This window comes from Mastigoproctus giganteus, chromosome 11 (genome assembly GCF_048544385.1).
Source record: "Mastigoproctus giganteus isolate SK-2022 chromosome 11, ASM4854438v1, whole genome shotgun sequence".
Lineage (NCBI taxonomy): Eukaryota > Metazoa > Arthropoda > Arachnida > Uropygi > Thelyphonidae > Mastigoproctus > Mastigoproctus giganteus.
The window spans coordinates 54,894,547-54,906,975 of NC_143585.1; the positions used below are offsets into that span (position 1 = coordinate 54,894,547).

At 39.5% G+C, this 12,429-nt stretch overlaps 1 protein-coding gene across 1 annotated transcript in view; it reads right to left on the reverse strand.

Moving 5' to 3' along the window:
• Positions 1-12,429, reverse strand: part of rg (A kinase anchor protein rugose) — a 1,582,765-nt gene that overhangs the window by 1,349,224 nt on the left and 221,112 nt on the right. The window contains exon 11 of the mRNA XM_090384432.1: positions 698-838. Within this exon, the coding sequence (XP_090240558.1) occupies positions 698-838 (141 nt within the window). The remainder of the gene's footprint in view (positions 1-697; positions 839-12,429) is intronic.

Below are 12,429 nucleotides of genomic sequence, written 5' to 3' on the forward strand. Positions count from 1 at the left end.
TAGTTCACAGGTCGTCCCATGGTCAGAGAGGAACAGAAAATTGTCTCAGTGGCAATAATAATAAATCACAGTGCACAAACTGATGTAATCATCAATATGTGAGTTCTTATTTCATTTTTGCAGTCAATAAACACTTTGGGTAGCATTTAGGAGAATTCTGCTGGCCAACAACAGTGCCTCTTTGAGACTCATGCTATTTTTTGGTTTAGCCTTTCCTTGCTATTAAGATATGTAAAATTGTTCCCAGTTCTAAATTTCCAGCAAAGACTGCTATAATCACAAAATCAAAGTTCCACAGTCCCACTACAGGCTTATTTAATATATTTTTCTCTAAGACTTAGCTCTAGACTGACAGCTTTCATTCTTTAGTTCATATCTTAAATTGGAAAACAATCTGCATCTGTGGTTTTCATAGCACAGATCTACAATGTCTCAACCCAGGGCCAATAGCAGAGAGAAGTTTACTGTTCAACAAGGCCTTGTGGTTCCTGATGAGAGGAGGCCCTCACGGACACACTTTTTCTTTATATTTAATTTTTTGAAACAATGAGGAAATAGAATCAATAAAACTACTGTCTTCTTATAATAAAGAAATTGTGAAAACTGTTCTAATCAAAATTCAAAAGATGTGAAGTTAAATTGTCATGCAACAACAACATTTTCAATTTTAAATTTTTGTAGTACAAATAAAACTAACCTGTAGCATAAGTGCATGAGGAGTGTGAACAAAGTGTGAAACATTTCCTTTTGGTGCAGCTTGAAGACAAAGTTGGCTGTCAGTTGCTACTGGATTATACATAAATACTATAGCACTAGACAATTTGCCATCATACAGAACCTATAGAAAACAAAAAACATGAATAAACTCATTATTGATTATTAATATGGATAATATTAAGTATCCATATACAAATGGTGAAATATGGATAATATTTCATCATTTGTGCACATATGAACAATATTTCACTGGCAGAAATAGTTTGGTTTGGTTTGGTTTTTTTTTTTTTTAGGAGCATTAGCAACTAAGGCCATATTGCTCCGGGAATATGCAGTGGTCATTCCCTGACCTTTCCGCATCCTCCGTATTTGGTGGTGAAAGGCGCAGAAATAGTACTTGCCAGTGTAGTCCATGTGGGAGTGTTAATTGTTTTGCCACCATATTTATTTGTTATGCATTTATTTGTTAACTCCACAAGGCTGCACTTTACTAGTAACGATCTAAACTAGTAACCACATTTACTGAAAAGAATAAGCTTCACTTAAAGATCATGTGCACCTTGTTGAATCTTCGTTCATCTAAATCTATGCAATATATCTAGGGTGTGAATACTGTAGCGCTATGAATAAACTCAGAATAATATGAACACTAATTTCTTCTAATAGAATTAGGATTATATCTACCAAACATCATGTTGAGGTCATAAATCAATACATAATGTTATTTCTGCCAATGTTGCTTTGTAACAGCTGGGAACTAACAGCAGAAGATATATCAAGGCAGTAGTATACAAGCTGAATATGCAAAAAGTAAAACTCACAAATGTTACAAAAATTCTTCACTCACTCTCAAACATTAGATTTTGTTAAACATGCTTTGCAAAAACATGCTTTGCAAAAAGGATAGGTGGAATAGGACCAGGGTATGTCTGCCAGGGGCAAAGGTTGATGACGTCATGGGGTTTTGTCAATGATATATAGGAATTTTGCTAGCAGGGAAAAGGAGGTGATTGTCCCTCTGTATAAGGCAATGGTCAGGCCACGCCTTGAGTACTGCGTACAGGTCTGGAGGCCTCATTTTAGGAAGGATGTAGATTTGCTTGAGCGTGTACAGAGAAGAGCAACACGATTGGTGAGGGGAATGAAGGGATTCTCTTACCAAGAGAGGCTTAAGTTCTGCAAATTGCAGTGGCTGGAGACTAGGCACCTGCACGGTGATCTGATTGAGGTCTATAAGGCCTTGAATGGGTTGAGCACGCTGAATTCTGATGGGATCCTTCCACTTGTTCAGATTACGAACCTACGGGGACATAAGTTCAAATTAAGAAAGGACAGATGTAGAATAGATGTGCGGAAATTTGCCTTTAGCCAGCGGGTGGTTAATTTCTGGAACAAACTTCCATCTGTCGTTGTGGAAGTTGATAGGTTAAATAAATTTAAGGAGGAACTGGACAGGCATTTGGAGGGAATGGTGTGATTTTTTTTTTTTTTTTTTTGCCTGATGCTGCATAAGCTCCTACACTTGCTTTCTTGCATCATGTGCCACTACAACTACTACTACTACTATGTTGTAGAGCGGATATCATCTTTTAAGGGCACAAAAGGTGATATAGTTGTACACATTGGCACTAATGATATTAAGAGTAGGAGACCGGCGGAATTACTTAGCAAGTACAGGTCACTGTTGAAAAAAAGCCGTGAATTAGGGTTGAATTTGAAAGTGTCTGCAATTCTGCCCAGACACGATAGGAGGGGGTATATGATGAGAGCCTTGTTGATCAATTCGGCCCTGGAGGGATTGTGCAAGGCTCAAGGGGTAGAATTTTTTTCAGCCTGGACTGTACTTGTTAACAGGAGAGATTGCTTCTACAGGGATGGGATACACTTAAATAGAAAGGGTGCAAGAATTTTTGCTGATGCTGTCGAGGCAGAGTTAGGTGGGTCGGAAAACTGCTAGTTGGGGGGGATACAAGGACTAATAGATTAACAGTAGCCACTGGCAGAGGTGGAAGTGATTCTTGCACTGCTTCTATTGAAATGAGCAGAAGCCTGAAAAACAGGATGCAGGATATTTCAGAGACTGCTGGGAGTCATTGCGGTACAAGTAAACACATGGGTTGTGTTAGGGTAGCCAAGAATAGAAACAGGTGCATGTATACCTGCATGTACACCAATGCTAGGAGTTTGGTAAATAAATTTGATGAATTTGAGGTATTGCTCAAAACATCAAAGGCAGATATTGTTGGGATATCAGAGACGTGGTGTCACACAGATATAAGGAATGCGGAACTGGAATTTGGGGAATACAATGTGTATAGAAAGGATAGACGGGACAGGAGGGGAGGAGGGGTTATGCTATTAGTTAAGAAACACATAAAGTCCAAGGAAGTGAAGCCAGTCGACATCGATGGACAGGGCAGTGTCGAGTCAGTTTGGTGTGACATGAGCATAGGGAAATCAAAATTGAGAGTAGGAGTGTGCTATGGGCCTAATGACTCTGATGAGTATAATAAGATATTGTACAGGAAAATAGAGTGGGCCAGTAAATCAGAGAGTCTTATAATGGGGGATTTTAATTTCCCAGATATTGACTGGAATTTGTGGATTGGTCACTCGCACACTAGCAAGGCTTTTGTGGATTTATTGGATGATTGTTTTCTACATCAGCATGTTCGTGAGGCAACAAGAGGGAGCAATACTCTTGATCTGATTATCAGTAGTGATTCTTCATGCATTAAGAATCTGCAGATAAATGAACCACTAGGTGGCAGTGATCACAGTCTGATGAAGTGGGATTTACTCAAGGAGGTAACTACCATCAGAGGTAAAGGGAAGGGTTTTTGTTTTCGTAAAGGCGACTATGATGGTCTGAGACAGTATTTAAATTCTATACAGTGGGACCAACTGATGATGTTACCAACAGCAAACTCAAAATGGGAAGCATTCAAGGAACTAATCTTGGAGGCTACCAGGCTTTACATACCAACTAAGAAATATTGTTCAAGGTTTAGGCCTAAATGGTTGTCAGATGAACTAATGAGACATGTGGCAGAGAAGAAAAATGCATGGGATACATACAAATTAATGGGTGACATGGAAGCCTATGATAGATATAAGTTGGTCTGTAACCAAGTCACAAAGGAGATTAGGCAGGCAAAGGCAGACTACGAAAAATCCTTGGCAAAGGATGCAAAGAAAAACAGAAAAGAGTTCTTTACCTATTTAAACTCAAGAAGGAAAGGGATGAATCAGATTGGTCCACTGGATATTGATGGTTCAGCAGTTGAGGATCCTGCTCAGGTGGCTAACAATCTAAACGAGTATTTTGCATCTACATTCACGCATGAGGAGTTATTCAGGAAGGAGAATGATGTAGGTAAAGTAAACATTGGCAGTGAGCTGGATGATTTTGTAATAACTGAGAGGAAAGTGGAGGAGAGATTGTTGAGGATAAACATAAAAAGGCACCTGGGGTGGATGGGATCTATCCAGTTATATTAAAGGAGGCAGCAAAGGAAGTAAGCAAACCCCTAGCCATAATTATGAGAGCTTCTTTGGACTCAGGGGAGGTACCCATAGACTGGAGATGTGCAAATTTAACCCCAATTCACAAAGGAGGATCAAAGGCTGACACAAGTAATTATAGACCTGTGAGCTTAACTTCTGTTCCAGGTAAATTAATGGAGGCACCGGTTAAAGAAGCACTGCAGGATCATCTAGACAAGAATTCAGTTATAGCTCAGACGCAGCATGATTTTGTTAAGGGCAGGTCTTGCCTGACCAATTTGATTGGATACTATGATGTAGTCACAAAAGAACTGGATGCTGGGAATAACTTTGATATTATATATTTGGATCTTAGAAAGGCTTTTGATACTGTTGCACATGGAAGACTGCTGCACAAATTGGAGCAGTGTGGCATTGGAGGCAAATTGCTGCTATGGATAAGGGGATGGTTGAGTGGCAGAAGACAGAGAGTGGTAATCAATGGACACTGCTCAACGTGGACTAATGTTATTAGTGGAGTTCCTCAGGGTTCAGTGTTGTTTTCGGTGTTTATGAATGATATTGATGATGGGATATCAAGTTTAATGTCCAAGTTTGCAGATGATACAAAGGTTGGCAGGGTTGTTAAGGACACCACTGACGCTATGCTGCTGCAATAGGATCTGGAAAGGTTGAACAGATGGGCTGAGAGGTGGCAAATGAAGTTTAACATTGACAAATGTAAAGTACTACATATGGGAAACAGTAACCCCAGAGCAACATATCAACTCTGCGGTATTACACTGACAGTGGTGGAGAAGGAAAAGGACCTGGGGGTGATTGTGCAGGCAGATATGAAGTTCTCTGAGCAGTGCAGACGAGCTGCAAAAGTAGCTCATGGTGTCTTGTCAATGATATACAGGAATTTTTCTAGCAGGGATAAGGAGGTGATTATTCCCTTGTATAAGGCAATGGTTAGGCCACATCTTGAGTACTGTATACAGGTCTGGAGGCCTCATTTCAAGAAGGATGTAGAGCTGCTGGAACGGGTACAGAGAAGGGCAACAAGATTAGTGAAAGGAACAAAGGGTTGCTCTTACGAAGAAAGGCTTAAGTTTTGCAAATTACAGAGTCTGGAGACTAGGCACCGGCCAGGTGATCTGATAGAGGTGTATAAGGCTTTGAATGGTTTGAGCATGCTCAATGCCAATGAGATTCTTCATCTTGCTCAGAATAATCAGCTCAGAGGGCATAAATTCAAATTGAGGAAGGACGGATGTCGGATAGATGTGCGGAAATTTGCCTTTGGCCAGCGGGTGGTTGGTTGGTGGAACCGACTTCTATCACTTGTTGTTGAAGTTGATAGCCTAAACAAATTTAAGGCTCAACTGGACAGGTATTTCGAGCGAACGGAGGGATGAAATGGGAGTGGTGTGTTTTTTTTTTTTTTTTTTTTTTTGGCTGATGCTGAATAAGCTTGCTTTCTTGCATCATATGCCTCTACTAATGCTAATGCTAATATTAAGTATCCATATACAAATGGTGAAATATGGATAATATTTCATCATTTGTGCACATATGAACAATATTTCACTGGCAGAAATAGTTTGGTTTAGTTTGGTTTTTTTTTTTTAGGAGCATTAGCAACTAAGGCCATATTGCTCCGGGAATATGCAGTGGTCATTCCCTGACCTTTCCGCATCCTCCGTATTTGGTCGTGACAGGCGCAGAAATAGTACTTGCCAGTGTAGTCCATGTGGGAGTGTTAATTGTTTTGCCACCATATTTATTTGTTAACTCCACAAGGCTGCACTTTACTAGTAACGATCTAAACTAGTAACCATCATTGACTGAAAAGAATAAGCTTCACTTAAAGATCATGTGCACCTTGTTGAATCTTCTTTCATCTAAATCTATGCAATATATCTAGGGTGTGAATACTGTAGCACTATGAATAAACTCAGAATAATATGAACACTAATTTCTTCTAATAGAATTAGGATTATATCTACCAAACATCATGTTGAGGTCATAAATCAATACATAATGTTATTTCTGCCAATGTTGCTTTGTAACAGCTGGGAACTAACAGCAGAAGATATATCAAGGCAGTAGTATACAAGCTGAATATGCAAAAAGTAAAACTCACAAATGTTACAAAAATTCTTCACTCACTCTCAAACATTAGATTTTGTTAAAACAGCACTTCCATTTCTTGCTTTGAATCTCAAATTTCTGTGCAGGATTTTATAAACTGGTGTTCATTAAATGAGCACGTAAATACTCATAAGCCGACCAGACTAGCCAGGTGGGTAAAGTGCCTGCCTGGAAACCGAAAGGTCGCGGGTTCGAATCCCGCCTCAGGCTTGGATCAAAGTACTGCAAAAAAAAAACCTTGTGAGGTGCATTATGGCCACAGAAGCCGATGCACCAACAACTACCAAAAAAAAAAAAAAAAAACTCATAAATATCAAGTATGCGATCCCAAAAATTCTTGAACATTTTTAGGAAGCGTTTTTTTTTTAGGATCCTAGCCAAGAAACACCTCTGCATTCAAAGATCATTGTGATATGTCATTTGTCTGTAAGCTTTGTTAGTTTCCTTTATTTTGAAGAAGTTCAAATCTTGACATCAGGTGATACAGAGCATGTTAAAGAACTATTGATAAAAGAACACTTACAAACAAGCCCTAATCCATGCTTCAGACTGTAGCCATCTCTGGGCTTAAAAAATATTCCAGTTTATAGAGAATATGAAAACAGTTTGAATCATATTCATGCAGGATAGAAAACTAACAAAAAAACATATCTGCACTTAAACCTTTGGTAAACTCCTGTTAAGCAACTCTGACTACAGTTGTTTCAAATTATAGAATAATTGGTAGAGAGTTTCCCTTCTTCAAGTGGCTGGCTTGTTCAGAAACCTTGGCACTTGTGATTTCGAGCTATAAGGGTAAACAAAGAATATCAACTATACAGGGTGTTTCAAAAGTGATGGTCAATAATTTAAAGGTGAACTGTACAGATTACAATATGCAAAAAAAGCCTAGTAAACATGGGTCCTTAAGCGAATCGTTTTCGAGATATTGCACATTTCTAGTGGGAATCCGCCACTAAACTGTTTGTTTAGGTTAGGTTATGTTCATTCTCTCCCTTTCCCCCCCTCTCTCAATGCTCTGACACGTAGCAGGCATACTAGTACTTGTCAAAGGATAGTCAACATGGAAAGAGGTTACAGCAACAAAGAATATGCAGACATGCACTTCATGTATGGTAAAGCCAACGGCAGTGCACTTGAGGCTGCGTGTTTGTACCAAGAAGCATTTCCCAGCCAAAGGCAGCCCAACAGGCGCACATTCATCAGAGTACATCAATGCCTTAGAGAACATGGCCGCTTCGCACATGGAGTACGAGCAGGTAGGCCAGAAGCATAACACCTGATGTTGAGGAAAGGGTGATAGAAAGAATAGAACAAAGTCCAGGACTTTTGACAAGGAGGGTTGCTCAGCAAGAGCGTGTACTGAGTCACAGCAGTGTGTGGCGAATTTTACATCGCCAATTACTGTACCCCTACCATATCCAGTGTGTGCAAGGTCTCAGCAATATAGACTACCCTCCCAGAGTGAACTTCTGCTAGTGAATGCAACAACAGTGTGTCCTGAACCCCCAATTTTTAAACAACATTTTGTTCACTGACGAAGCTGGGTTTACTCGTGATGGTATTTTTAATTTTCATAACTGTCACGTTTGGTCCAACAAAAATCCTAATGCAATTCATGAGTCAAGACATCAGCAACGTTTCTCGTTGAATGTCTGGGCAGGACTACTAGGAGACCATCTAATTGGACCACACTTTCTGCTAAACGGGCTAACAGGAGAGCTGTACCTTCAGTTCCTGGAGAAGGTTCTTCCAGACCTCCTTGATGAAGATAATGTTCCACTTCAGCAATACCAGAACATGTGGTTCAGCATGATGGTGCATCAGCACATTTAATTTATGTGTCACGAGTTAATAAAACCACCCTTAGCAAAGGATTCACAGCTTTTTTTGCTAAACTAGTGCTCCCATAGTCAGTGGCAGATCTTAACAGAAAATGTGCATTATCTCGAAAATTGTTAATTTGCGGCCCAATGTTCACTGGGACTTAGCTAGAAGGTATGGTCAACGGTGGATAGGTAGAGGTGGGCCTGTAATGTGGCCTCCCAAATCACCAGACTTAAATCCTATGAATTTTTGTAACTGGGATCATGTAAAAAAGCTTTGTGTATGTACACTTCTGACATTAACACAATTCAGGAATTACAGCGTAGAGTTGAAGGAGCCCTTCAGCAATTCAGAAATAACCCAGAAATGTCTGAGAGGATTCGCAACTCAATGCAGAGAAGACTATAAAGCTGCTTACAGATGCAAGGACAGCATTTTGAACACCTTTTGTAACATCCTGTAGTGTTGAACTACAAATTAAAAATGTATTATATTATGTTTAATAAAACCACCCTTAGCAAAGGATTCACAGCTTTTTGCTATACTAGTGTTCTCATAATCAGTGGTGGATCTTAACAGAAAATGTGCATTTTCTCGAAAATGGTTCATTTGCAGCCCAATGTTCACTGGCACTTTTTTGCTTATTTTAGTTTGTCCTTTTCGCCTTTAAATTATTGACCATCATTTTTGAAACACCCTATATAGTGCTCCAAAATCACCTGAGACCCACATTCCTGTTACGTTAGGAATATCAGTTCAAACATTCTATAAATTGAACTGTGGAACATAAACCAGTATGTTTCAAATTGTTGACACTAATTATTGTGCAATGGAGCAACCACTTTTCTTTTTTTTTTTTTTTTTTTTTTTTTCCAACCTGTAACCATTTTTTTTTCCTGTTATATAGAGCACATAAGACATGAAACTCAACATATTTGCAGTTTTATTTCAATTATTATTATAAATATTTTTTTTTCTATTTTTTGGAAAACCCCAAACGAGAGGTATTAGAACCTATAGTACTTAGTACCGTGCTTGGGTTGGAGGTTGAGATGACGAAAGAAGATATTTGTTGACATTAGACTTGCACTTCTGTAGACTGTAATTTTCAGGAAATATGCATGAAGGAAAGCTGTTCCAGAAAACGGCAGCTGAATGAATAAACAAGGAAGATGAAAAGTTGGTTCTGTGAGTTTGAAGTTGGACAGTAAATGGATGTTGGCTGGTGGCGGCACACGCTCTGACTGTTATGAAAGAGAGAGAGAGAGAGAGAGAGAGAGAGAGAGAGCGGGATTTATAGAAGCCAATGCTTCTGAATTGGCTCCTATAATTCAAGCAGGTCATCCCGTTTTGCATTCTTGTAATGCCAAACAACATGAGGTTGGGAAAAGCCATGAGATAAAGGTTCCATTGGAAAAGAGACAATCACCAAGTTGTGATCTGCAGTACCTAAAGGACCACTGACTTCAACTGTGTACTTAGAAGGGTTGTTTGTGAGAAAAAGATCAAACGTATTGGCTGTATGGTTAGGACTGTCTGCTATTCTTGTAGGTAAATGAACAATCTGTGCAAGGTCATTAGTAATTGCAAAAGCCTCAGCATCTCGACCAGCTGGGTCGGTGTGACTAGAAAAAGGAAGCCAGCTGGAGTTGTGAACATTAAAATCACCAAGGGAAATTACCTCACTGTTAGAAAAGTTGGACTGGAGCAAGTCAACTTGCAAAGAGAGAAAGTCAAAGAGCTCCAAGTGATTAGTGGAGTTGGGAGAACGGTAGAGACAACAGATGAATTTGACACAATGAGGTAGAGAGATTTTAAGCCAGAAAAGATTGAAAAGAGGAGATTCCAAATTACCAAGTCTCTGACAGTTGTTGTTGTTGTTATTTGATTTTTAGGAGCATTAGCAACTAAGGCCATATTGCTCCGGGAAATGCAGTGGTCATTCCCTGACCTTTCCGTATCCTCCGTATTTGGTGTCTCTGACAGGGAATATCAAAAATGGGCATATGCACAGGTACCACCTTTGAGGCGAAAGGAATCGTACAGCGAATAATTTGGGCAACTGAGATGAGCAGTAGTTGAATCAACAGATAACTGGGATTCTGTCAGAAAAAGTACATGGGGTTTGGCAGACTGCAAGTGGAAATGGACAACGCTGAGATTAGAATTGAGACCACGTATATTTGTGAAATGAACTAGGAAGTGTTTGGGAGGTTTAGACCTTTTCCGGATAAGCTTACTCTATTAGTTTGACAATTCATGGTGTATTCAATAGTACGAAAAAGTGGGGGAACATCCTGTGTGAAGTAATGAAATTTTTGGATATGGCGTACACATAGTAAGAATATACTCACGCCCTTGACATAACGTGGCCTCGACAATGCCCCACATACACACTACTCAGACTCGTTCTAGTCACTATCTGGCAGAGTAGAGGTAGTAAGATTACACTAGCTGATCCAGAAGCCTCCTAAAGAGTTACCAATAGATTCGGTCTGGTGTACTAACTAGTGGCAGGCCTGCGAACACCGTTTTAGAGGTGTACTCTTGAAATGTAAGGAAGATTGGATCTCACTATGATGTTCATCATAACCTCAAAAATCATCAGTCATACTGCATGATGGAAGAGATAGAAAAGGGTTGAACTTAGCTCTGGAGAACTCCAGAACTTTGCTCTGTAGACTAAAGATGGGTTCCACCACTTCAAGCCTCTAATAATCAAAGTAGTGGTATTGCACCAGTTGATTAGCATTAGTAGAGGCATTTGATGCAAGAAAGCAAGCTTATGCAGCATCAGTCAAAAAAAAATAATAAATAAAAAAATACCCACTTCCACTTCATCTACCATGGCCTGGTAACACAGAGGGGCTGCATTCCTCTATGTGGTGTGGGCACCACACCTTGACCCCTACTTACATTGGTTCACACCTGGGTGGGATCCACAGTGTGCTTGTGCATGGAGATTATACCCAGGATTACTAACAGTCCCACCATCGTGAAAGTTCAAGCAGAGGATTTGGCTATCACAGACCATCCATACTTTGCCGAAATTGGGTCCTCTTGACTTGAATGTCACCCGAATATCAGTTCCATCAGCGTTTTAGATTCCCAGGTAACAAGTACAGGTAGCATGTCTGGCATATCTGAGAGAATGTCTGTGACAACCTCAAGGAGTGATTGGGAATTAAAAATAATTTTATGATAACTGAAAGAAAGCTGGAAGAGGAAGTGCTATAGCTAAAAACGAAGAAAACATCTGGGACCAGAATCTACCCAATCATATTAAAAAGCTTGCGTTAGTAGTTAAGGTATACTTTAACTCCTAACTCTTGAAATTGTTTAAATCCATTTTTTTGCTTCAGCAGCTCTCTCTCTCTCTCTCCCTCTCTAAATAGCAGTAAATGTCTAGCAAGTAGATCTGAAAAGTATTCATATGCTTTCACAGAGAAGCTTGCAGCTTCCTATTTAGTACATAATTAATAAGATAACACGGATAGCCTATTACCACCAAGTGCTCAATCTCCTATTTTAAATACCATAAGAGTTGCTTTACCAATGCAAAGTGCCAGACAGTCTTTTGAAGGAATCTCGCATGCTTTCAACTTATTCGTAAGGTGATATCCAATGTTATCCCTTGCAAAGTCACCTTCCAATGATTGCACTGAGTGCAAACTGCTTTCAATTTAATGAATTTGTTTTATTACAAAAAGTCACCATAATGACTTTTTGTCATTATGGTGATATAGCTAAGAATTAATTTGATTCAATATTATGATGTAGTTACAAAGGAACTGGATGCAAAAAATAATTTTCATATTATTATTATTATTATTATCCATATGGTGCAAGGAAGCTTGAGGCTTATGCTGCACCAGCCAAAAAAAAAAAAAATTTCTGAACACCCCGAGAGAGAGAGAGAGAGAGAGAAGTAGAAGGGAATCACCAAGAAAGAGAAGAATGATGATATCCAGCTCAGGACCCTGGATGTGCCAAGCCCATACTCACCAGATGTGAGCCCCTGGGGTTAATATCATATACTTGGATTTCAGGAAAGCTTTTGACACTGTTGCGCATGGAAGACTACTGTACAAATTGGAGCAGAATGGTATTAAGGGTAAGTTGCTACAATGGATAAAAGGGTGGTTGAGTGGGAGAAGCCGCTGCTCTTCGTGGACTAATGTTATTATTGGAGTGCCACAGGGTTCGGTGTTGGGCCCATTGTTGTTTTGTATATTTATCAAT